Source organism: Mauremys reevesii, linkage group 1 (assembly GCF_016161935.1).
Source record: "Mauremys reevesii isolate NIE-2019 linkage group 1, ASM1616193v1, whole genome shotgun sequence".
NCBI lineage: Eukaryota > Metazoa > Chordata > Testudines > Geoemydidae > Mauremys > Mauremys reevesii.
This window is the reverse complement of record NC_052623.1, coordinates 282,065,712-282,093,483: the sequence shown is the minus strand read 5'-3', so window position 1 is coordinate 282,093,483 and position 27,772 is coordinate 282,065,712. Positions and strand designations below refer to the sequence as shown.

Sequence of the window (27,772 nt, the reverse complement as noted above, 5' to 3'; positions counted from 1 at the left end):
TATCACCCAGGGCCTGATTCTGTTGTAAGTATTTTGGCCAATGCTTATAACTGAATTGTTAGTAGGATACAGAGTATGTGTGTGTATTGTTATATTGTTATTTTTGATATAACCAACACCAAATGGACTCTGGAATACGAAAGAAATGTTTGCGTGGAAAAAGAATCCTGGCAAACCTTGATAAATCTATGAGGGGAAATTATTTCCAACATGCCAGTTTGAACAAAATCTGACAATTATGTAGCCTCTCTCCAAATTAAGAAAGATTGGTATGGAGAAGACACAATATAGTGCTCTGTTCACATGTTCATTTTATAGCTGCTTGACTAGCTCCTCAAAAGTTATTTGTTGGAGTCATGACAGAGACCAGGGAAACTGTACTAAAATGTTTGTGGGGAGGAAATTACAATATCTGTGTGTATAGCAGGAAAATTAAAAAAGGGTTCAAGGAAATTCAGTAACTATTTGACTACTCCCTTGACTGGGGGCTTTCACAGAACATGCCCTTTTCAGAGACAGGTAGGGTACAGAGAATGCGCTCATCACTTATTAATTTTTGGAAGAAAGACTGACGTAGTTTTTGGGCAGTTCAACCTTTACTCTATTGCCAAATAACTGGACTGTTATTGTTACTTTTGACTATTAAAAATCTGCATTACACGATTGTTTCAAGTCTCACCTCTTCCATACTGCTGCTTCTTGACTGGAAATCTAAAGTGTTAACTGTACAAAACATTTGAAAAAAACAAAACAAAAACAAAAAAAAAACAACCTCTGGTCCTAGAAGGTTACACATTCCTTATGGAATTGTTCGCTATCATGGCCTCTCGGGGTGGCCTCTTAAGGGGCCTCAGCTTCACCTAACTGCCCTCCCCTCATTAATTTGCTGTCAGTGAGGTCAGTGTTTGCACCCATACATTTCTTAAAGCCTGTCACTTCTTAGGTGTATCTCTCTGCTAGTCTCCTGGCTGTTTTCTTGGAGGCAACCTGGTGCAAGGCTGTCACCACTTTGCTACCGCAGGCCTTTCTGCCTCCCCTTCTTTCTCTGCCCTCTTCTCTTTATAGCAGACCCTATTTCCTTTATTGGCTGCAGCTGTGGGTGCCTGCCTCCATCATTGGCAGGTCTGGCAGCTGCAAGGGGTTGTGATCAAGATGCTTGCTTGTAAACAGGAGGGACTCTCCTCCCTGTTCTGCCTATGTTCAGTACGAGGTTTGCAGACCCTGTTACATTCCTCCTTTCATCTCTGTGGGTGACCACTCAATTTACCTATGCCATTTCCTCTTCTCACTGGACAGAATTTGGTTAACACTGTTCACATGAATAACTATAGCCTGCTACTCTTAAAAAAAGAAAAATGAAAGGTTCTATGGTCTGTTGTGCCAAATTTTAAAGATTAAGATATATTAATGTAAACTGTAGCAAAATACACAGGGCACCAAGAAAATGATAACTGGCTAGAATTATGAATGGGAAAGAAAGAGAGCTCTTTGAAAGGTAAATAAAAACAGGGTAAAATAGGATTGACAGAGAGACTTCATACATTTTCGAGAGTAATAGCCAACATGATATGGAGTATGTTCCTATGGAAAATCTTCACAAAAATGCCATGTAATAACAATACCCCCAAAATAAAAAAGCATGTGATATGCAGGATTCTCTTGCATCAAATTAGGTGCTCCCTTAAGAACTGAAAATATCTACGATGAGAGATTTATGTGAAAGTTAAAAAATATTTTTAAAAAACCTTTAAGAATACCACAAGAGATGCCAATACTATAACATAGAATAGCTTGAAGACAGACAACTATAAAGAAAACACTATGTAATGTGGGCGGGGGGTGGGGGAGATTTCAATATGCGCAAAAGCATCACTCAACCATGCTCCTTAAGCATTTTAAAAGGAAAGAAAAAATCCAAAACAAATTCCAATTTAAACCTCCATATAGACTGGAAATGTAAGCAAGTGACATCTGATTGAGCTTTATCTATTCCATGTAATTGGACAAAATAATCCACTTCATAACGACAAATTTTGGAAGACATTTTTGTTCTATTGTCTTTACATAAAGTAGCCTTTTCAACAGATGACAAATGTTACTAGATCTCCTAAGGAATTACTACAGGGAAATCTGTGTCCTTTATGTCCATCAACTGTGCTAACTGTAGCTATTTACTAAAAAGTCTTAATAATTACCTCCAGACATCCCCTAAAATGAATACATTTAGTGTAGAGATTATTAGAGAAGCACTATAGCAGTTCCAGAAAGTTGAGTTGAGATTTCAGCTTAGACCAGGAATTAAAAACCTCTTTTGAGAATTATAGAGCGGTCACTGGCTGGCCAGTGCAACCTCCCTGGGCTGAGCATAGTTGAGCGGTCTCTTTCTCTCTGGTGCCCGCATCCTTGCTCACTCTGAGACTGAGGTAGCTTGCACCCCATTTTATGACTCAGCCCTCTAGTCGGGTCATCTATAGTCCTATCCCTTCCAGGGTAATAAAGACTCCAATAAAGCAGAAGTCTAATGACCTGGCAGCCCCACTGTAGGTTTGATAACTTTGGAGGATCAGTGTGGGAACCCAGGCCTTCCCTCTTCTCTGGGTTCTGGCCTAGGGACTCTTATTAAGCATCTAGAGTGCTTCCATAGACTCCCTGCTGTTTCCCTGTGCCACTTCCTGCTGTCAGGCTGATGCAAGAGGCTGCATGCTGCCAGCGTGTCCAAGGGAACTGTCCCCTTGAGTTCTTTGTCTGCGTGCAGCCCCTTGCACCATGAGCCTTCTCCAACTGTTTGGGAAGTCTCTTTAAATTCTTTTTCCTGGGAGTTCTCCTCCCTGTTCTGTTCTCTTTTATTCTGGAGGCTCTTCTTGCCAAGAACAGCCATTTATCTCAACTCTGCTTAGTCACAGCTTGGGAAGTAACTGTTCTGCCCATTCACCCCTTCCTGGCTGTTACAGTGGAGGGTTTATATGCCCCTCACAGAATACTGTACTGTATCCTCCGTAGAACAGCACTTATTCTTTTTAGTAAGAAACACGCTCCTCAGAATTTCCATGTAAATCTGTTAATTAGTTTATTAATTATAATTATTTTACAATGAGCCCTTTAAGAATTGTTTTTGCTAAGTCTGTTTTGGCTCCTTAATGCAAATAAAATTCCTAGTAATTTTTCAGATCTGAAGTCTGACTCACTTCTCATGTGCAGCAAAATGTAAGGTACAGGCTACTTTAATTTTTTTTTAATTAACATTTTGTTATTTTTAACCATTTCTACTCCCATTGAAATAATGGAGTATTTTTGTCATTGAATAAATGCTCAAGAAGCTGTAGATTAAAATGTTTCTATCCTTCATGGTTGTGAAGAGCATCCAAGAGATGCAAAGTGCCCTATTCATTATCTTGAGATGTATGGATAAATAAAGTGTTGTGTTCCTTGACAGGTAAATTCATAAGAACTTTGTACCTTTTGAAGGCTGTTAAGCTTACCATAACAATTTCACTATATCACTATTTGGTGTGCTTTTTTCACCTCCAAACTGCAGTCTTTAATTAGCACATAGTAAAGTGAAAAAGTATTTGCACAAATTTGGTAAGATTTCCTCCTTTTATGCTCAAATATTTTAGTTGTTACATCTAGCTTCATTTTCATAATGATTTCATTTATTGACCACGTGTCTTTCTGCAAATTTTTTCCACCTCAAGTTTCAATCTTTTTTACTAGCAAAATCCTCCAGCATCAATATCCTTGCTTCAGTTAGAATTAATTTCTCTCCAATATTTGCCAGTCTTTTGATTGCTGTTGCAGATTCATTGTCATGTCAGCAGTTCTTTTATTTCCTTTGAGTTTCCCCAACTTATTTCTAGAAAAGGTGCCACGTGAAGCTACATCTCTGGTTCTTTGCATCTGATTGCACTTACGTAAGACAGTGGTGTCTTCTTTCTAATACCACCTGAGTCTTTAGTTTGAACTTTATTCCTTCGAGCTGTGTTTTCTATTAGTTGTTGAATAAAATGCCATCCTTTTCTTCCCCCAACAAAATATGAAACATGTTTGTAATAACTCCCCGGAGTGTCACTTCCACAAAGCTGTTCTCTGTGCCTACATCATGGGCTCCCAAAACACATTTTGTTCTTTTTTTGTTGTTGCCACCTAATACTGAGGAAGCATTTTACAGACTATAAAGTTCTAATCCAAGTGCTAAATGATTTCTATCTTCCTTAATTGTGCCCCTTTATTCTTTTATGATGTAAAGACCCAGAGAACCAGCTCTAAGACCAGATATGGTGGCATTTCATAGTGACCAGATTTACCCACAGTGGCACAACCTACTGCACCCACAGTTGAGATAAGGATTAATTATATGACTCACTGGTTTAATAAAACTTATTTTGCCTGGAATTATTAAACTGATACTCTATATGAAATCTAGTGCTTTGGCTAATTTAAACTGGCAGAACAATAATCTAAACAGATTTTACCCCATCTCAGTCCAAATTTTCTAATATCTCATTAATTTGTGCACTAACAGACTAGGTACCTTCCTCTAATTAGAAGGGACAACCTAGCAAACAGAGCATGTATGTAGATATATATATATCCTCTGTGCATATCATCAAAATCATCATCTTTAACCAAAGCACACTAGTAACAGCAAAATTACTTTCCTGCTGTGCACTTCTGAATAGAAGAGATTTGTCTGAATTACTGTATTATGATCCACATTGTTTCCCTGAACTTGAATCATTACTTCTGATGTCTTTCTTATGATATAGGACTCATAAAATACAAATTGAGTGCACTCCTGTTTTTTTGTGGTAATACTCAGTTGGAACTGGTGACTGTAAAAATGTAATTTTATTACACAAAACAAAAATAAGATATCGCAAATTAAACTTGTACTAGAAACAATTACTAAAAACATGGAAAATGGATCAAATAAGTCTACTGTAATTCTCATGTTTCAAAACACTATTTAACTCATTCACTCACTGTAAATAAATACTGAAAGAATAATTGTTTTATATAGAACTTCAAGTTTTTAAACAAACCTGTGCATCAGCTCCACCTGATGCAAATTTTTCCCCACCTTTGGAAAAGGCCACAGAAAGCACAGGTCCCTGTAAAATTAAAAGCAAGTTCAGTAATATGCTAAAATAATTTATTTCTATTACAGTCTCTCTCTTTACATTGAAATATAGATAGTCATCTATTGTTCAACAGAACTCCAGAACTGCAACAACTTTCTAAGGCTAATGAATAAGATAGACAAAGTGGATGAGGTAATATTTTTATTGGACTACCTTCTGTTCATGAAAGAGACAAGCTTTCAAACTTTCTGAAGAGCAGGAGCTCTGTACAGCTTGAAAGCTGGTCCCTTTCACCAACAGAAATTGGTTCACTAAAAGATATTACCTCACTCACCTTGTCGCTCTAATATCCTGGGACCAACATGGCTACAACAACACTGCAAACAATTAATGAGATATAGTCCAATTGCAATGATGATTTCTACAAAATTAAAGTTGAGTGAAAAATGACTACTACAAATCACAGGAAAATATTAGGTCATGATTATTGCCGTATTACTTATTATTTTAAACAATACTGTATTTCCCATATCTATTTTACTTTATATTTACTTTACTATATATTTGATATTTTTATCATAAATAATTCAATCAGAAAGTAGGGCTTGCTGCATATTAGGGAGGAAGAAAGAAAAGGAAAGTGGTGATAGGAGGTTCTTGTTAAGACTGTCACACACTCCTCCGTTAACTACAGAAGGTTTATACAGCACATGTACTTATCTACTAGATGATTAGTTGTTCATCTGCAAATGACTGAAGAACATAACCCTCTTGATTTCAGATATTAATTCAGTATGAAAACTGTTACACAGCACTAAGCACATACACTGTAGTGGCATGACTGTCACTTAAGGTCATGCAATTTCAGTCAACTTGTGAGAAGCTGCATTACTGCAAGAGTTTGTTTTCCATTGAAAATGTCATGCACTGGCAAATAACTGCCATCATTAGTGCACTATGCAAGTGTATTATTTCTCCTCTAATGAAGTTATTAAACATATTGATATGATAAAATCTACTAACATTTCAGTTAAAAAAGAACTACTAAGTACTACTATACCTTGTGTCCATGAAGCGTATATATAAGTCTTCCTTCTAAGAGATCCATAATTTTAAGGGTACCATCAGCAGAAGCAGTGATGAGATAGTTACCAGAAGGATGGAATGATACACAATTAACTCCTCCTCTGTGAACTAATTCACAAGAGACAAAATTCAGATGTTGATACTAACTATTGAAAATAAAAATCTACGTTTCTTATAGTAGTTGCTTTCTAGTGCTCAAAACAATAATCAACTCCCATTATTACTGAGAGAAAATAAAAACAAATGTGAAAGAAAGCAGTTACTCAGTTCCATGCCAATACAACAGAAAAATTACAAAATGAAGAAAAATTCTGAGATGCTAAAGTAATTAATGCTTTTATTAAAATAAAGGATGCGGACTTGTTTGCTTTCCAATTAGCAGGGGGGATTAATTTAAATTCATTAAAAATATATTAATTTAACAAAGAAAAAATATACCTCTACCTCAATATAACACTGTCCTTGGGAGCCAAAAAAAATCTTACTGTGTTATAGGTGAAACCGTGTTATATTGAACTTGCTTTGATCCACCAGAGTGCACAGCCCTGCCCCCCCAGAGCACTGCTTTACCGCGTTCTATTCAAATTCGTGTTGTATCGGGTGGCGTTATATCGAGGTAGCGGTGTATCTGAGTATAATTGCAGCTTGATTACAGAAAGCATTCATGGTGTAGGAGGAGCTTTGTTGACATCATGTATTAAATTTATCAAGAGACACAAAGAATCCAGACACTAACATATAGCATGTTAAAAATCATAATATTAAAGAGTTTGACAAACCAAAAAATATAAAGCAATTCAAAGCAAAGGCTATTTTCTGTGGTTAATTTCATACTGTTAAACCTAAACTCCTTATGATCACATACCGGTGAGTGTGTTTTCTGCTACCTAGACCCAATAACATGAGCTTAGAATGAAAAGAAAGCCTTAGCACTGAATGTCCCATCTTTTATTGGCCAAACTCAGATGGTTAAGCTGACTTTCACATGGGGATTTTTAAAATAAAATAAATATGAATTCTTAAGATTATAGCAACTTCTCAGAGTCTGTGAAATTATAGGACAGTTTCAAAGGAACCAAGTTGATATACGTTGCAGTTTTTAACTCAAATGGCATTCTCCTGAAAGCTAAAAATGTAGACAATATGTAATATTGAGTCACTAAAACATATAAAAAAGACATATTTAATAAATATTAAATGTTTACATTATTGTTTTCTGTACTGTCAGTTTCTGTTCTTGGAGAAGGGGGACCGAGTGATATTAATCACACTGTCACATCCTGATGTAGCAAAATACTTCGGCATATAGCTAACTTCAATGGGACTATGCACAGGCTTAAAGTTAAACATATGCTTAAACATGTGCTTCACTGGATCAGGGCCCTAGTCAATCAGGACTGGATCTTGTGAGATGCAGAGCACATTCATCTCCTATTGACTTTCCTTGGATCCTACTGACTTTAAACCAACTGTAGCTGGACAATCAGCAAATCGTACGACCTGCCCATTACCGAGTGGCAACAGACACTGAATGGAGCCCATCCTCCTATTCGGTCATAAGGATGGTGGCCCAGACATAAAAAACAGATTAAGAATGTCCTTTCCTTGCCCCAATAAACAAAAGTATCACAGTAACTATAGCTCTTTTTAATATTTTTTAAAATTTGGCTATTTGGTGGAAAATATTAGTCTTTGCTACAAGCTAATGGCTTGGTGAATTTCAATATACAAATAGGTAGCAGCTATATTTAATAGTACAAAAAACAGAAAAAAGTTGTTTTATACTAAACTCCACTCACAAAAAAGCCTCTTTGAGCAGTCATGCCACTATAAAAACTCAAAATTATGACTTTTAAGGAAAAATTGTTTTTGGAGGAAGAAAAGGAAATGTCTGTATTTTAGCTGTTTTCTAATCATTTGAAAATAGATTTAGGGCATGTCTACACTACTAAGTTAAGTCAACGTAATGTAAGTCGACATGCAGACACTGCAGTAAATAAGTCGGTCGGTTGTATCCGTGGAGTGCATCCTCACTAGCAGCGCTTGCACTGATGCACAGAGTAGTGCACCACGGGTAGCTATCCTACAGTGTAACTAGCTGCAGGGGGTTATGAGAAGGGCTTGCAACACCTCATGGGACCAAAACATTGTCACAGGTAGGAATGCAAACATGGCTTCAGCCTCCCACGATCCCGCTTCCTCCATCCCTCCCCTGATATCAACGGCAAACAACCCATATTTTCTTGTGTCTTTTTTTGAAAGCCTGGCTTAGGCACACGTATGCAATAGCCAGAGAAGCAGGGACCTCGCTCAGATGTGCATTATTGTTGTGAGCATTACAAACACCTTATGCCTTATCCTGCAGTATTTCCAGAGCCGAGACAGGAGCCACAGCACGGAACATTGCAATGTCATTCAAGCAGCCCAGCTGCAAGCCATAGAAAGAAACAATTCCCGGTTACTTCTGGCAGTTATAGAGCAGCTGAGCACAAGTGGCACGCCGTTTCTGGTCCTGGGAAACAAGAACTGACTGTTGGGATCGCTTTGTTATGCGGCTATGAGATGATGAACTTTGGCTACAGAACTTTCAAATATGGAAGGTCATCTTCCAGGAACTTTGTGCAGAGCTTTCCCCAGCCCTGAAATGCAGCAACACCAAAATGAGACATGCTCTGACAGTGGAGAAGCAAGCGGTGATCGCTCTGTGGAAGCTTACAGTGCCAGACTGCTACCAGAGTTGCTAAATCCTCTGTGGGAGCTGTTGTGATCCAAGTGTGCAGGGCCATTAATCAACTTCTGCTAAGAAGGGTCATGACTGTGGGCAACGTGCGGGACATAGTGGATGGTTTTGAACGGTGGGGCGATAGACAGAATGCATATCCTTATCTTAGCACCAGACCACTTAGTAACCGTTAGGGATACTTTTCAATGGTGTTGCAAATACGGGTGGATCACAGGGGGCGTGTAACCATCATCAAGGTGGGATAGTCATGACATGCGCATCTATAGGAACACAACTCTGTTCAGAAAGATGCAAGCAGGAACCTCCTTTCCAGATCACAAAATAACTACTGATGACATTGAAACGCCAATAGTGATCCTGGGAGACCCAGGCTACCCCTTGCTCCCATGGTTCATGAAGCCATACAGTGGCCACGTGGACAGCAGTAAGGAATGGTTCAACAATAGGCAGAGCAAGTGCAGACTGGTGGTGGAATGTGCCTTCGGCCATTTAAAGGGTCACTGGCGCAGTTTGGTTACTAGGTTAGACCTCAGTGAAAGCAAATCCCTATTATTATCACCACTGCCTGCTGTGCGCTCCATAACATCTGTGAGGCAAAGGGAGAGACGTTTCTGCAGGGGTGGGGCATGGAGACAGATAGGTTCACAGCTAATTTTGAACACCCAGATACCAGGGCAAAAAGAAGAGTCCAGCAAGGAGCTCTGCATCTCCAGGAGGGTTTGAAAACCTGTTTCAGTAATGAACCACAGTAATGTGCACCACTTATCTGCGTTGTGCCTTCCCATACAATCCCCTAGTTGCATCAGTTTCCCTGTACCGCCCTCCCGCTCCCAAGTCCCCACAATTGGAATAAAGAGCATTTCATTCTTGAAACATTGATTTTTATTGCACAAGCATAAAGAAACTGAAAGACCAGGAAAATAATTTAACCTTGGGCAAACAATGTGATAAAATTGGGAAGGAAGAAACCAAGTCAGCTTGCCTGTGAAAGCACAGTAGTCTTGCCATCAAAGATCTTTGAATGGCTGCCGTTCGTTCTTAGTACCCTCTCCCAGAGTTGAGTGAAAAGGATACTGAACTTCCCCCTCACCCAACCTTCTGGAACGTTTTGGGGAGGGGGATTGGGAACAGGGCGATGCTTGCAGGCAGTTTTGCAGGGGCTGCAAAGGGAGTCTAGCCTCAAGGTGTTTTTCTTGAAGCTCAACCAGATGCCTCAACATGTCTGATTCGTCCTTCATAATCTGCATCTCATTCTGCATGCCACCCTCATGCTCCTGGGATACTCTCCATATCCATGTCCAGTTTTTCAGACAATGAACTACTCCAGGCTCCATGTCAGCGGTCCCAGAGGCATTCATTATCTCACTGAACATGTCATCACGTGTTCTCTTTTTCCGCCTTCTAATCTGTGAAAGCCTCTCTGCTGGTGTGGAGGACGTGCTGAAGGGCAAGCTTTCCACTGTAAGGCACGCAAAGCACAAGGAAACCATTGTCAGTGCATACCATGGGTCTAGTGCAAGGTTGCTATTTAAAAATCACTCCCTTATTACACTCAAGTTCAAGCCAGAACATAATCAGAATCCTTAGCTATTCAATGAACCGATTTGCTGTTTCACCCATGGTGAGCACGGCTCAGTGGCTTGGGCGCAGGCCCGGTGCTGCACCTTGTGGGAAATCCACATTGGGAGCACATGTGGACCATGACCCTACCCCCTAGCAACATGGATGTAGCTTTGAGACCAGGGACCAGCGTTAAGCCTCCAAAATTGTGGTCTTTGTCCAAGGAGGAGGGGCAGGGGTTTGTGGCCACAAGAGAGCACAGAAGCCCACTCCCCACTTCTCTTAATGCTGCTGGTAATAGTCACCCTGGATTTGCAGAATGTGAGGTCAGCACCGATCCCTGCCAACAAAACCACCAGCATGTTAAAGGAAGTGTGGCTGAGGGGCCCAAAAGTCACATGGGTGGTGGATCACATGGTCTAATATTTGCAATATGAGCACTCGTAATGAAAACTTCCACCATCTCCCCTAGGTGACCTTATGTGATGATAGTCTCCTGAAGGAAACAGAGGTGGCAAGAGAGCAAATGCTGCAAGCATTTGTGAATGGACCCAGTCCTTACATTGCTATGCTGTGTATCGCAATGCCAGCAGAGTTAATACTGGAGTGCCATGGGAAAGTGTCATACCATGGTAGAAGAAATTAAGCAGCCCTCCCCAGAAAGTTTCCTAGAGATCTCCATTGAGGATTCCCAGGCCATTCCTGTGCACACAGTCTTTTCCGGAGGGCACTCTCTATGTAGCTGGAGCAGCCACTGTGAAGCAGATATCCACTGCACCTCACTTTTTCATAAGATTAAACAAAATATAAGAGCATGTAACCCCTACAGTTTGATTGGAATTGCATACTAACTAGAGGTGCCTTCCCTGACATCACGCTCAGCCACCATATTGTCCTGTGACTGGCTGGGCTCCGAGGTTAAAAATAGCTCCTGGTTCTCAAGGTAAATGGATCCACTGCTTGCCTGTCTCCCATTCTCCTCCTCTTCCTTGTCCAGAGTGTTCTCCTCATTGTTGCCTGAGGTAGCCCGGGACTCAGACTCCTGAGTCCACTTGATGTTTGGGGGTAGTGATGGGGTTGCCGTTGAGAATCTCATGCAGCTCATTGTAGAAGCGGCATGTCTGTGATGCAGAACCAGAACGACTGTTTGTCTCCCTTGTCTTCTGGTATGCCTGCCAAGTTCTTTGATTTTTACGCGGAACTCCTGCGTGTCCCTGCTGTAGCCCTTCTCTCCCATGCCCTGTGCAGTCTTTGCGTAGATGATTACACTTCTTCGGCTGGATCGGAGCTGTGCTTGCACAGACTCTTTTCCCCACAGACCAATAAGATCCACCACCTCCTGTGCACGCCAGGCTGGAGTGTGTGTGAGGTATTGAGTTGCCATGATCAGCTGGACTGGCAAGCTCTCCACGCTGATCAAACAGGAAATAGGAATTCAAAAGTTCCCAAGGCTCTAACAAGGGAGGGACTGTTTCCTGTGTACCTGGCACTTGTGCAGCAGAGTTGAAAATGATCTCCAGAGCAGTCACAGCAGAGCATCGTGGGACACTTCCTGGAGACCAATTCAGTCAACTTATACAACACTGTGTCTACACTGCCTCTCTGTTGACCCATCAACATTGAATTAAGCACTATGCCTCTCACGGAGGTGGAGTAATTAAATCTATGATACAGATGAGTTAGGTCAGAGGAAGAAACCTGGTAGTATTGACGCATATATTATTAGGTCAATGTAAGGTGGCTTCCGTCTACCTAAATTTGTAGTGTAAACCAGCCATTAGTAGGAAACTGATATTCTATAAATATTGAATTATGCTATTAATCACAGATGTGTATGTTTTCTAAAAGCAGCAAAGAGTCCTTTGGCACCTTATAGATTAACAGATGGATGCTAGAAGAGGGCCTCATCCTCCCTGATTGAACTAACCTCGTTATCTCTAGCATGCTTCTTGCTTGCATATATATACCTGCCCCTGGAAATTTCCACTACATGTATCCGAAGTCGGTATTCGCCCATGAAAGCTCATGCTCCAATACGTCTGTTAGTCTACAACATGCCACAGAACTCTTTGCTGCTTTTACAGATCCAGATTAACAGGGCTACCCCTCTGATACTATGTTTTCTAAAACTTTCATACTGTAATACACTGAAATACTGTAACATATTGAAAATCAAAAGGAGGAAGACGAAGAAAAATAACACCTACTTAAGATTCACGGATTGTCACTGTAGACTAGAATGTCTGCAGAGTCAACACAAAACTGGAAATAGCTACAAACATGACTGACGACCCTTTTTGTTTAGAATATCACCAGGTTAAATTATCACTGAGTTTCGCGGTCTGTTACCATGCAATTTTTAAGTTCTCAGCCACTCTGACTTTACTAATTATAGCTGTGCAGTACAGCTATAGTAAAGCATGTGTCTATGGTACGCCAAGAGACCTACACTATTGTGATATCAGAGGTAACTCAACCAACTGCCACCCTTACACATGGTGTTCAACTTTTTTTTCCATTTGCAGACCTCTAAAATTTTTTTGAATGGAGGTGTGGATCCCTTTGGAAATTTTAGATATTGTCTGTGGACCCTGAAAGGTTTGGGGACCACAGGTTGAAAACCACTGCATTACAACTAATTTTTATGCAACACTTTAATTGGTTGTATGAGAAAGACTGCACAGAAGGTGGATTACTTGGCCCAACTGCCAGTTTTTCAAAACCACTTACAGAACAACACAACCAACACACACACACACACACACACACACACACCCCGTCACAGCAGCGCACACTGCTCATTTGCCACCTGCACAAAATCGACACAAATCTTCCAGGACTGTCACTCTGTCTGTATAAAAAGAACAGAACAGGAGTACTTGTGGCACCTTAGAGACTAACAAATTTATTTGAGCATAAGCTTTTGTGGGCGACAGCCCTAAAGCCTAGCATGTCTGGTGAATCACTGTGAAGTGAAACAGCTAGAACCATGGCTGATGGCTCTTTTTTATTTGGAATATCATGAGGTTCAAGCATCAGTGGGGCTGTCAGAACCAGATGGAATGCTGGAGTCCAAAGGTTCCATGGTGGTTGGAATGTGACAGTTGATCAGAGAAAGTGGGAGTAACAGCTATGTGGGGTAACAAGGAGATGGTTGTGCTGCCAACCAGGGGGCTGCTCTGTGTACAAACTTTGGGGAACAGGTACAAACAGCAACATTGCTCCCTGCAACACAACACATGGAAACAAGAGCCCTTTTTAATCAGATTTTTGACACACACGTTTAGGAATTTCACCCATGCAACAGGATGAGCTTTCAGCTACTAATTCAGAATTTTTATTTAGAACAGTATCCCCCATCATGCATCTGTCTCCTCCCCATATCTCCAGTCTTTCCTAAATTTGTAGACTAGAACTTGAATTCAGAGTATTATTTCAACGTAACATGAAAACTACTTGAACGTTAATTTTCATGCCATTTATTTCTCCCACATTCTGCCTTATTTGAATAATAAAAATACTTATCTTTTCATAACTATTTTCCAGAGCACTTTTCAAATGTTAACTATTACTTGCAACACCTATATGGAAAGCCAAACACTGAAAGGATAAGTAACTTGTCCAAGGCCAGAGAACTACTCAGCGGCATAATTTGCATTAAAAGACAGAAGTCCCATGCTCTAACTCCCAATCTCACGCTCTAACCACTGGACCACACTTTCTCAGAGTTAGCTGTTATTAAGCAACATCTGTTATTAAGCAACAACTTTATTATAGCTGTTTATTGTCACTGAGGAGTCTAGCACATGTGTCACTTTCACAATGGCCAGGTAGAAGATTCTGCATTAAAAACTAGAAAACAGCATTTGTCTTCAAATCCAAGAGGCAGTGGGATTTCCTGCCAAGAAAACCTCACAAGTCAACTGTTAAACTGAATGAAATAAACCTTGTGTGGCCACTTTATAATTCCATTTTGGGCATAATTTCATCAGTCTTCTCTCAAGGAGAATTAGCGGAAGGAAAAAGAAAAAGGAAAAGGAAAAGTATTCTCAGCAGTATAAAATGAGATCAAGGTACACTAAAATGTAAATAAAGGATAGTTAAGGGAATATTTCTTAATGTTACAAGACATTTTATTGCTTCCATTTTAAAGAAATTCTAATATAATTTAATTTATAATATAATTATAGAAAAATTAAGTAAACAGGTTTAGTTACCATGAGCTATGTAAGCTTTTACCTCGGTAATGCTGCAGCAACTTGTTCATTCGAATATCCCAGAGCTTCACTGTATGATTAGAACCTGCAGAAACTACGCATGTACCACTTGGATTGAAATCAACGTAGTTTGCAAAACTAGATGGAAATCATGAAAACAGATTTAATGAGTTTTGCTGTTTTAACAGCAATAGCTATAATTCAAGAGAATTAATAAGCACGTAAGAACGGCTATACTGGGTAAGATGAATGATCCATCTAGTCCAGTATCCTTTCTTCCAACAGTGGCCAGTGCCAGAAGCTTCAGAGGGAATGAACAGAACAGATCAATCATCAAGTGATCCATGCCATCATCTACTCCCAACTTCTGGCAATCAGAGGTTTGGGACACCCAAACCATGGGGTTGCATCCCTGACCATCCTGGCTGAGAGCCATTGATGGACCTATCCTCCATGAACATATCTAATTCTTTTTTCAACCTAGCTCTATTTTGGCCCTCACAATACCCCCTGGCAACGAGTTCCACAGGTTGACTGTACATTGTGTGAAGAAGCACTTCTGTGTGTGTAAACCTCCTATGAATTTCACTGGGTTCCCCCAGTTCTTGTGTTATGTGAAGGGAAGGTTACACTCTCCTATTAACTTTCTCCACGCCACTCATAATTTTATAGAGCTCTATCATATTCCGTGTTAGTTGTCTCTTTTCTAAGATGAATAGTCCTAGTCTCTCCTCATATGGAAGCTGTTCCATACCCCTAATAGTTTTTGTTGCCTTTTTCTGTACTTTTTCCAATTCTAATATATCGTTTTTGAGCTGGAGCAATCAGAACTGCATGTGGTATTTAAGGTGTGGGCATACCACAGATTTATACAGTGGCATTAAGATATTTTCTGTCTTATTATCCCTTTCCTAATTGTTCCTAACATCCTGTTAGCTTTTTTTTTTTAAAAAAAAAAGCTTCCGCTGCACATTGAGCAGATGTGTTCAGAACACTATCCACTATGACTCCAAGACCTCTTTCTTGAGTGGCAATAGCTAATTTAGAGCCCATCATTTTGCATGTATAATTTGGATTATGTTTTCCCACGTGCATTACTTTGCATTTATTTACATTGATTTTCATCTGCCATTTTGTTGCTCAGTCATCCAGTTTTGCGAGATCCCTTTGTAATTCTTCACAGTAGCTTTGGACTTAAGTATCTTGAGTAATTTTGTATCTTCTACAAACTTTGCCAGCAGACTGTTCACCCTTTTCCAAATCATTCATGAATATGATGAACAGCACTGGTCCCAGTACAGATCCCTGGGGGGCACTGCTGTTTACTTCTCTCCACAGTGAAACCTGACTATTTATTTATACTCTTTTTTTCCCTCCTGTCTTTTAATCAGTTACTGATCCATGAGAGGACCTTCCCTCTTATCCCATGACTGCTTACTTTACTTAAGAGCCTTTGGTGAGGGACCTTGTCAAAGGCTTTCTGAATGTCAAAGTACACTATTATCCACTATTCTCATTCTTGTCCACATGCTTGTTGAACCCCCTCAAAGAATTCTAATAGATTGGTGAGGCATGATTTCCCTTTACAAAAGCCATGTTGACTTTTTCCAACATATTTTATTTACCTATGTATCTGATAATTAATTCTGTTCTTGATTATAGTTTCAACCAATTTGTGTGGTACTGAAGTTAGGCTTACAAGCCTGTAACTGCCAGGAACACCTATGGAATCTTTTTAAAAAATTGGATGATAGCTAGTATGCTGCCAGTCATCTGGCACAGAAACAGATTTAAATGATAGATTACATAACACAGTTAGTAATTTTGCAAATTTCATATTTGAATTTCTTCAGAACTCTTTGTTGAATACCATCTAGTCCTGTTGATTGGATGTTAAATTTAATTACATTACAGGTACTATTATTGAGTGGTTCAGATATATGCACCTCTTGGATCAGATCCTGTCCTCCACTTAGGACTAAATCAAGAATTGCCTCTCCCCTGGTGGGTTCCAGGACTTAGTTACTCCAAGCAGCCATTATATGGTGATTTGCCACCTGGTAATTTGGGTTCTTCACATTCATCGAGTTATAGTCATGGATCTAAATTCACCTAATCAACAGGAAGAAATAGGGCAACAAAAATGATGAGGGGGCTGGAGCACATGACTTATGAGGAGAGGCTGAGGGAACTGAGATTGTTTAGTCTGCAGAAGAGAAGAATGAGGGGGGATTTGATAGCTGCTTTCAACTACCTGAAAGGGGGTTCCAAAGAGGATGGATCTAGACTGTTCTCAGTGGTACCTGATGACAGAACAAGGAGTAATGGTCTCAAGTTGCAGTGGGGGAGGTTTAGGTTGAATATTAGGAAAAACTTTTTCACTCAGAGAGTGGTGAAGCACTGGAATGGGTTACCTAGGGAGGTGGTGGAATCTCCTTCCTTAGAGGTTTTTAAGGTCAGGCTTGACAAACCCCTGGCTGGGATGATTTAGTTGGGAATTGGTCCTGCTTTGAGCAGGGGGTTGGACTAGATGACCTCCTGAGGTCCCTTCCAACCCTGATATTCTATGATTCTATGATATTCTAGGGGAAAACAGAACACTCTTGCTACACTGGATGGCTGACTCTGCTCAGTTAGGGACTTTGGATTTTCAGAGCAATTAAAATGCTATTTATTCTAAAGAAAATACTTAGACAAAAGACAGTCCTAACTCTGCCAATGGAACAGAAGGTTTTGTCTGGCACAGAGACTTGGAAAACACAAATTACAACTACGGAACCGATGTTATCAAACATCCCTTCAAGTCTCCTCAGACAGTGGGAGCACACACAGACGTACCAAATGAACAGAATAGACCTAGGAAGAGTATCTAGAAAAACAGAATAGTTTAAAGTCTGCCTTCTCATGGCAGCATCAGCAGCAACAAGTGTCCCTAACATAATCACCAATCGTAGCAGCAAAAGGAAAAAAAATTAGAAAAGGGGATTTCCCTCCTGCGTTCCCTCCCAGCTTCTAAACTCTTATTGTTACACCAAAGAAAAGCCCCACACTACCTTGCCCCTCAGTCACAGCAGGCTTCCATAGCATCAAAGGTCTAGGTAAGACACTTGGGAGCCCACCATTCCTGTTCCATTACAGTGATTGCTTCAGAAAAACATGATCTATCCCTTGCACAGAAATATGAAGGACTATGCATTGAACAGCAATGGGTAAATCATCTTGATTATTCAAAGAGTTGATGTACTAGCAAATGTCCTTATAGAGGAAGGTTAAAACTATTTTGTACAGTGTCAATGGCTACAAAGTGCTGGGGGTTCAGCTATAGATTTGGAGAATTTGTCCAGGAACTGGCTTATTTTAATAATTGTAATATTTCTGAACGATTCTCCTGTTGACTTATATTTATATTGAGCAAGATTAGGGACAAAGACAAAAACAGTGAGCTCAGTGAGGTCAGACTGTTGAGGAATCTGCCAAAGCTCCAGTTATGTATTTGTTTACACTTATTTTTCCACATCTGAACATCACTGGTATAAAACAGCAGATGACTATAATAAGCAGCTTGGACTAACCAAAAATGGGGGAAAAAACCAAACCAAAACAAAAAACAGAAAACATGCTTGGGGAAAAAAAAAATCTGGTTTCCTTTCTGCCATCCAACTAAGGATAGGGGTTAAATTTCCTTCCTTGAGTTCAACAACAGGAAAAAGCTCTCCATTAGAGGAGTGTTTGAAGCCTTAAACCTAGAAAACTCATTTCATTCTAGAAAGCAAGTCCCAAGCTCTCAATAGTAAAATTGAAGTGCTATTGCTGCTATACTTGCAGGAAGACAGATAGTGACAGGCCGCAGAGCTCAAAGTACTTTTCAGCTCAGACAAAGGGTGGAGAGAGATAGCATAGCACTAGTGAAACTAATAAAGTGCATATATTGGGCTTTTCCAAGAGGTTCCATGCATCCCAAAAGCTCTGACTCCCTATATGTTTAAAAGAATATGGGATAATATGAAACCAAAGTATTTTCTACAGCCAAAGAAGGCAAAACACACTGTATATTAACCCCCCCATCAACTAATTAATGAGTATGAGGGGAAAAAATAAGAATTCTTCACTAACAAACATCCTACTCTAAATTAACAGAAAGGAAAATATTGGGGAAAAATTCAAAGATAAAAGTAGTCAGGAGTCTAATCCAGTCATCTTCTCAAAACAGGTTTGGTCTCATCTCCTGAAGACAGAAAAAGAGATGAGCACATTTAGACAGACAGCTGGCTTCTTAAAAATAAATTTTTTTTGCATTTCTTTGATTTCCATCTGCTGGTAGAAAAGTTTGCATCTATTTTCAAGTATTGCATAGAAATGTTGGTGAAAATTTGATTTAAGGCAGCACAAAATATGAACTTTGTATCATGTTAAATATACTTTTGCACTCTTCTGTTGCGTGGCACTTACCCTTCATAGTCTGTAAAGCTATCAATGCATATTTTATTTGCTGCATCCCAGATTTTAACAGTTTTATCCTCACTGCAAGATGCTATTAATCTTCCATCAGGTGAAAATCTGTAAAGTATAAAAAAGGTTTCTATTTAAGAAGTAGTATCAAATATTCAGTAATACAAATAACTGAATAGTAAAATATTAAAAGGTATTTTCTAGGACAATCTCAGTTTTCAGTTTAAGGGTGTTATACTTACTGAGAAATGTCAAGTTCACAAAACTAGGCAGAAAAGATTACCCCTTCCTACACCATTTATTAAAAAAAAAAAAAAAACCTTTTCCACCTCTGAACACCCATACAGCTGAATGGGGGAGGAGGGTAGAAAATGACCTGTAGGCTGAATCCAAGTATGAAAGTTTCAGCTCTAAAGGAGAAATTTGCAGAAACATTACAAGTGAATGGAAACAGAGGGTCATACTAGAACTGTGCATTTAAATTTTAAACTAAGGTTTTTTCTACCATGAATATTTTAGTGGTATTAAACATACTCATGCTTGAGAGTTTTCACCAGGTAAGTCTTTCTAAACTAACAACGATCCATCAATAATTACCCTAAACTCTCCCAGACTAGCTAATATGTTTTTTTTTGTTTCTTATTTTTAAAAGCAATTTTTCCATTAATCAAAGTCAAACTTATTAGTCTAGTTTCTCCAGTACTCATTACTTCTCTTTTTTAATACAGGTGCAGTATTGCACTTCTGTAATCCTCTGCAAGTTTTCAAAACCAATTGCCTTATGTTTTGTTCTTCTTTTTACCACTTTCCTCTAGTGCTCTACAGTGAATTTCATTATGTGCTGCTATCAGAATATATTCATATTTTTCAATATCAATGCTGATGTTAAACAATTGATGTACCTCTCCTTTAGAACCAAGCAGAACAATAATGGGCAATTCACCCTCTGTCTTTAAGTAGTGGGCCAGCCCTATTTTTGCTTTATTTAAAGAGAGAGATCAGGTGAACGAGGTAATGTCTGTTACTGGGCCAAATTCTGATGGTGCAAGAGATGCACAGAGCTCTTCTTCCTCTGAAGAGCGCTGTGCAGCTCGAAAGCATGGCTCTTTCACCAAAAGAAGTTGGCCCAATAAAAGACATTACCTCATCCCCCTGGTCAGTCTCATATCCTGGGACCAATACAGCCCTCAGCACTGCAACCAACTGTGCATTTAAAGAAATTTTCTGGTGCACTATCCATTTCTGTAAGTCATAAATAACAACCTGCTTTGTACTTTGGCTTGTAACCATCCCTATATAACCTTACTATCTGAAGAGAAAAACAGGAATTTGAAAGAAACTGCATGTATGCGGAAAAGCTAAAACATAAGTTTCAAACACAATTACAGAATATAGGAAAAACAGGATAAAAATACGTCTTACTTTTTCTTCAAAAAAATTCCCATATCTATTTTTTTTTCAATATTTTTTGTGTACAGTGATAAGTAAACAACTAGATACATTTACGTATTATAGCCCAGATATTTAAAGGTATTTAGGCATGCTGTGCTCAATGTACAAAGCCTAACTGATTTAGGAGGCTAAATTTCATTTTCAAAGGGGATTTAGGGACTTAGGAGCCCAAATGCCAGCAACTGGCTAGGGGATTTTGGCTTCTAAATCAGTTAGGCATTGTACATAGAGCTCAGCTACACCCGAGTGTTGTCAGAGGGCTGTGTAGCTACTTTTGATTCTTTTAACTCTTTCTTTGTTACTGTTACTTGCTTGGCCAGCATGCTGTCTAAGCCATCTCACTGCCACAGACATAAGTTGCAAAATTTTTGCTTTTTTACTTTTATTACTATTTCTTAGAGCCTCGGTTTCTACCATCGCTCTACATATGCCAGTCCATATTTCCCCACTCTCTTTTTTAAATTCATATGGACCCCCTTTACTGGCAATCCAGCGGGTCCAAGAGTTATCAAACTCTGTGGGGATTATAAGGGAGGGGATCAGGGGGTTTCCTAGCTCGAGGTTTGCTGCCATGTTGGATTGCGATTCTTAGATCAGCGGTCGGGGTCACCAGTGTTGTCAGAGTGCTGCCGGTATGGTGCTCTGCTCTGTTCAATGTTGATATTACTTGGCTGCGTGCGTGTGTTCCCTCTGTGTGCTGCCCCAGCTCTGCGCAGATAGCTGACACAGCAGACCCGACGAGAATCCCCAATAACCAGAGTCTAGTAAGACGCAAAGTCACGTCGACTAGGTTTATTGCGACCTTGGACACAATTGCAGTTCCCCGTAGATTACTTAGTCTACCGGGCATACTACTAATAGGTGCCTCTTGGCAATGGACCCAGCTCAGTCAGTGGTGGGACTTTTTACTGCCCCCTCGACCGGACAAAGACACCGCCCCAGGGATACATTTTTATACACAGGTACAAACAAGTTACACATCACTTCTGACATATGAGGTGCAACCCCTCTACATAGCAAGGTACAACCCCTCTACCTAGTAAGGTGCCGCCTCTCACCTTGTACATGTTAGTTTGAACAAAACAACTCTATCCATTATATTACCCTTTTGGCCCTGTCATTGGGATGGGTCAGTTTGTTCCTTGTTATCTGTGGGGAGTGTACAAGTATGCAAATGTTCTGATATCTAGTGTTCAGTACCTTTTAGGTATGTCTCTTTTTGCAGCATCAGCCCTTTCCTTGCCAGCTTCTGTGAGCAGGGCCTGCCTCTGGCTCACAGCTTAACTTTGCTTTATGTCAGCAAAGTCTTGACCACTACTTTAGTTTAGGCCTCAGGCCTCATACCAGGCCTCTGATACCAAGGTTTATATCTTAGGGCCTCCTCTTACTACACCAAGTACCTTTAAAAATCTGGGCCTATAGCACTAAACTTATATCATTTTAATAATATACCTGAGGATACATGATTCACATTTAACAGCTTTCTACCATTTACACATTTTTCTGCATGCTTGGTCAGCCTCTGGAAAATAAAATGCCTTGTTTGACGTTCTAAACAAGGAAATTGGCATATAATGCTCCTCCTTTACAAACTCACTATGAAAGAACACAATACAACACTCACTTGGCACAGCGAACCCAGTGTGTGTGCTGGAATAAGGAAAACAAAAGGCGCTGACGGTGGACACTCCATACTTTTATTGATTTGTCATTGGACGCTGTAACTAGGAACTGGCTATCAGGTGAGAAGTTCACACTACGTATAGGTGCAGTATGGGCTTTCAGAGCTGAAGATTCTCCATGACTGAAAATATATGTTAACATTTTACACAATATTAACCTTGTAGAGAATATAAAACTCAATAATAATCTGACACTGATTAAAAGATCAAAATTAATCTATTCCTCCCTGAATACACCTATACACAAGAACAATCTCTCTTGGTAAAACCTGATTATGGGCTTTAGAAAAAGCCACACAGACCTTTTGAAGAAAAAAAAAAAGGTTTTCTAATCTAGCAGAAGTTTATTTATCTAGATGACTAACTCTAAAATATAAAAGTGCTTTGCCTTGCCAGCATTTGCCTTGCTTAGTTCAGAATATGTAATTAATGAAATAAAAATATTTTAATCTACTGCAATAATCTAACAATCTTAAGAGTGAAGGTAAAAGCCTCTATACTGTAAAATGGCTTTATGATATTTTTTGTTCATAATCACTACCATTTTTCTCTAAAGGAACAGACAAATTTTGATTGAATGAATAAAAGTTGCTGTGTTGTCTTGGCTTCCTTCATCACTTACCCCCAAATTGCAAACGGTTGCACAGAATTTTAGCCATACAACTCCCATTTAAGTAAATGTATCCTTTGAGTTTGAAAGAAACACTGCCACATGAATTTTAGGCCTTCTTCCTCCTGCCACCCACTCATGCTTGCTTGCTTTGAGCTAAGGCCTCCTAATTTCTGTACTCTTATAGAACTGCAGAGGAACCAAGGAGAATGAAGAACCTTGCTTCCAGCTGCCGGCAGACTCCCATTATCCCTTAAGTCCACCTGATGTGGGAAGGGGGCAATAATCTACAGATCTGAAGTTTCTCCTATATTGATATTGCAGTATCAAAATATATAACCAATACACTTCAGTTATACTCACATACAGGGAATCCATAGTCTAACAGTCCGATCCTGAGAAGCAGATGCCATGAGGTGCCCATCTGGTGAAAACTGTACACTGGTCACAGCTTCCACGTGACCCACAAATCTGAAAGCTCTGGACTGTGGCTTCAAATTCCATATCATAAGAAACCTATCCAAAGATGAGGAGGCTGGCAAGAAATAATTTGAAAGCTATTTTCTGGCAAACAACTAGATCACTTGAAATAATAAGAACTCCGATAATTATTCAAATTTAAAATACACATGTATTATAGCTACATACTTAACTGGTGGCAGTACCTTAAATTCCACTATCATTAACAATCTTTTAATTTTTAATATGAAAGTCAAATGACAAAAAATGCCTACAAAAACAATGACCATGGATTTTATCAACGCCACTGAATTTATTATTTATTTAATGTTTCGAAAGAAAGGTTTGGTCTAGTGGCCCTAGTACAAAGTCTGGGAGCCAGCCAGGAACTCCTAAAACAGAAATTTTGACACTAACATTGGCTCACTGTGACTTCAGACAAGTCACTATAAAAATGTTCTCATCTGTGAAATGACATTATTTTTGAGGTGTATTGAGCAAATTAGTCTGCAAAGCACTTTGAAGATGAAAATACTGTAAATATTCCGATAATTATAAACACAGGTTTGACAATGCTGAACAAAATTTAAAACACCTGGAAACAGGCTAGCAAATATTGCCTTTTCTATCTGCAGCTATTTAAAGTCATAGTAGTGACATGAGCCACATTTTCACAGATGAGTGCCTAAAGTTCCGTCTCTACTGTGGGATTTTTAAAAAGCACTAAGTGTTGGCCTAACTCCACAGAGGAAGGCTTGTGCTAAAGCTGTACTTGAAAATTCCACTCCTAATATCTGTTTCAATCACCTAAATTGGAACATAGGTGTCCAAAAAAGTAATTAGGTATCTAAGTACTCAAATTTGAACATTTTGCACAGTCTTTGAGTTAGTGTGAATTTAATGGGAAACTGAGGTTGTTGTTTAAATAACAGCAAGCACTGGAACATATTTGTGTGTTTTTGCAGTCAGAACAGCTGATCTTATACTGGACATAATTCTGTATAATGATGTATTTAACTTTTTAAGCAAAATGTTTTCCAGACTTTGCCTGGAAGTTTCTGAGCAGCTGAATGAAAATGACCAGTCTGGTAAAGTTAGGGTTACCAGATAGCAACTGTGAAAAAACGGGATGGGAGTGGGGGGTAATAGGCGCCTATATAAGAAAGAGTCCCAAAAAACGGGACATCTGGTCACCCTAGGTAAAGTTCTATGTCAGTGCTTCGAAAAGATGAAGGCAGGGAAGGCAAGGGAATGACTGGTGTGTAGTGGGTGGGGATGGCATAATCAGAAAGGAAAAAAAGAAAGGAGAGAACAAAAAGAATTCCTTCCTCACTGCAAGTGGGAAAAGAGGGGATGGGAGAATAGGATCTCCCTTGCAATTGCAGAAGATGTGAAGAAGTTAATACTTCTCTGCCCAACCTGCACCAGCGAGGGCAGTAATTTGGGAGGAAAGGGATGTGGAAGAGAGCTCTAAATTTAAAGAGACATATACAGCACAAGGCAAGACTAGTACATAAGATGATTAGCCCCCCAGTAGAGTCTACACAGTCCTCTCCATGGATCTAATCCCCGCTTTTCCCAGAAGCCAAGGAGAAGAGTAGTCTCTGAGGCAAGGTGTTATCACTGGATCCCCTACTTTGGAGGGTGTGTGGTTAGTAGGTATATGATAAGTTTTTCAAACTTTGAGAGTACATTATTTTATAGTAGGCCCTTTCTGATAATATTTTGTGTCTTTTTTGGGGGGCGGGAATTTGAGTTTTGAAATAATGGGACAGATTATTTATTAGGCCACTACTTCCTAAACTAAATATAACCCACAAACCACCAGCAACCTATGGAGCACAAGCTGGCATATCACATAGCACTGGCTCTCTTCCTTGCTTTCAGACATTAAACATATTTTTAAATTGCATTCTAATTCCTTCCTTTTACTGCTTTACTCATTTTTTTAAAATAACCACAAATAAGTATCGGTCTAAATCAAGCTGAAAAAAAAAAAGGAGACAGAGAGATAGACACGAGCACAATGAAAAGAAAGGAAATTCTGAGCAGAAGCTCTCATTCCATCCTTAACTAAGGCCCCAATTCTGGAAAGGGGACTGAGTCCCATTAATTTCAATGGGATCCTGAGACAGGCTGAATATTTCTGCTTCCAAGAATTGGGACTAACTGTGGTGTACCTTCTACATAAGACTTCACACGATCTTAAACCTCTGCAATACCTTAGTACAATAATATAAATTAAGATATTTCAGAATTTCTTTCCTTATTTGTCTTTTGTGAACACAACATGGTGGAAAATAATTATTATAAATACATCTGTGGTTAATGTTGCTAACAGCAACAACTTATCTCTTCAACAGTGGTGTTGAAACCATATTAGCTGCAACTGAATTTTAATTATTCTTTATCTGTAACAAAATGCACTTTATAAGTGATTAATAATTATTACATTTAAATTAATTCTTCTGTTTCTTTATTCCAGTTTAAGATGGTTCTCTGAGTTATCCAAGCAAAGTATTTCACAGAATTTTTTATAAAATTGATTCCCTTTTTGCACCGTTTTCCTTTTCCTCAATAAGATATTATAAATGCATTAAGTTCTACATAATTCAAATAAAATGTTAAAATACCTATTTAAACGTGACTCTTGCCAGGCAGGGGCGAAATATGATGTCCCAAGCCATTGTAGACCAAGCCTATTTGTAACAAAATGTGTTACTGGATGCATCAATACTGGAAAATGTAATGTGGTATAATGCTGTTTGATCTTTATATAGGTATGATACATTGCCATGTTTAAACACTCTAGGTGGATCCATGGACTAGTTTTGTAAAATCGTTTATAACATGAGCAGGTCTCGTATATGCACTACCCACAGGAGATATGTGAGCACCTTTCATGTTCAAACATGGTTCTAGTTAAGTATCTGCCTACACTACATTAATGATGTTTTAGCAGGGCAAAAACTTGACTGCACAAACCTCATGTCATAACATTGTTGATTCTTGTCTGTGTACAAAAAACAACATTACAACCACAGTTTTACTTAAGTATCTAATGAAGCAGCAAAGAATCCTGTGGCACCTTATAGACTAACAGACGTTTTGCAGCATGAGCTTTCGTGGGTGAATACCCACTTCTTCGGATGCAAGCAGTGGAAATTTCCAGGGGCAGGTGTGTATATATAAGCAAGCAAGAAGCAAGCTAGAGATAACGAGGTTAGATCAATCAGGGAGGATGGGGCCCTGTTCCAGCAGCTGAGGTGTGAAAACCAAGGGAGGAGAAACTGGTTCTGTAATTGGCAAGCCATTCACAGTCTTTGTTTAGTCCTAAACTGATGGTGTTAAATTTGCAGATGAACTGGAGCTCAGCAGTTGTTTTTCCACAATTTCTGCCTGTGCACGTCGGCGGAAGCATTCAATGTATAGGTCCAGACAGTCATTTCGACCCTCAGGAGGAGTCCATGTGGAGTTCTTCTTCTTGTGCTGTTGGTGGGAGGGTAACTGTGTATCAGTGCGCTGTTCAGTGTTGTCCTGGAAGTATTCTTTGAGTCGGAACCTCCCTGGCCACACAATAGCAGATTTTAAGGTGGCCATCTTACAGCAAAAAAACTTTAGGACCAGACTCCAAAGAGAAACTGCTGAGCTCCAGTTCATCTGCAAATTTAACACCATCAGTTTAGGACTAAACAAAGACTGTGAATGGCTTGCCAATTACAGAACCAGTTTCTCCTCCCTTGGTTTTCACACCTCAGCTGCTGGAACAGGGCCCCATCCTCCCTGATTGACCTAACCTCGTTATCTCTAGCTTGCTTCTTGCTTGCTTATATATACACACCTGCCCCTGGAAATTTCTACTGCTTGCATCCGAAGAAGTGGGTATTCACCCACGAAAGCTCATGCTGCAAAACGTCTGTTAGTCTATAAGGTGCCACAGGATTCTTTGCTGCTTCTACAGAACCAGACTAACACGGCTACCCCTCTGATACTTAAGTATCTAATGATACAGGCAATAGAAATAGAAATTAACAATAGATTTTTCTCTACATATTTTGCTTTTCTTCATATGAATCAAAGACTAGTTCAGTGGTTTGAGCATTGGCCTGCTAAACCCAGAGTTGTCAGTTAAATCCTTGAGGGGGCCACTTGGGGAATCTGGGGCAAAAATCTGTCTGGGGATTGGTCCTACTTTGAGCAAGGGGTTGGACTAGATGACCTCCTGAGGTCCCTTCCAACCCTGACATTCTATGAAACAAACACGAGGTTTGATACATTTCTGGGCTGCAATTATTAGTAAAAGGGCACTCAATCAAGGATACTTCTTTGGCAGTAAATAAAGACATCTGGACTTACTTCTAGAAGTATATAGGCTCACCCCCACCCCTCAATACTGCCAAATTCAGAATAAAAGTTATTGGCCATATTGATCA

General features: G+C 39.5%; 1 protein-coding gene across 7 annotated transcripts in view; it reads right to left on the bottom strand.

Annotated features, from left to right (window-relative positions):
* POC1B (POC1 centriolar protein B) overlaps window positions 1-27,772 on the bottom strand; it is a 110,453-nt gene that overhangs the window by 75,278 nt on the left and 7,403 nt on the right. For 6 of the 7 annotated variants that reach the window (XM_039497003.1, XM_039497006.1, XM_039497005.1 and 3 more), the window contains 6 exons: window positions 23,244-23,415; window positions 22,213-22,392; window positions 19,137-19,244; window positions 14,710-14,825; window positions 6,142-6,275; window positions 5,043-5,111 (listed from right to left, as the gene is read on the bottom strand). In XM_039497003.1, the coding sequence (XP_039352937.1) occupies window positions 5,043-5,111; window positions 6,142-6,275; window positions 14,710-14,825; window positions 19,137-19,244; window positions 22,213-22,392; window positions 23,244-23,389 (753 nt within the window). In that variant the 5' untranslated portion in view covers window positions 23,390-23,415. Of the gene's footprint in view, window positions 1-5,042; window positions 5,112-6,141; window positions 6,276-14,709; window positions 14,826-19,136; window positions 19,245-22,212; window positions 22,393-23,243; window positions 23,416-25,972; window positions 26,039-27,772 lie in introns of those variants that run through there. The other variant, XM_039497004.1, reaches the window with a different exon arrangement.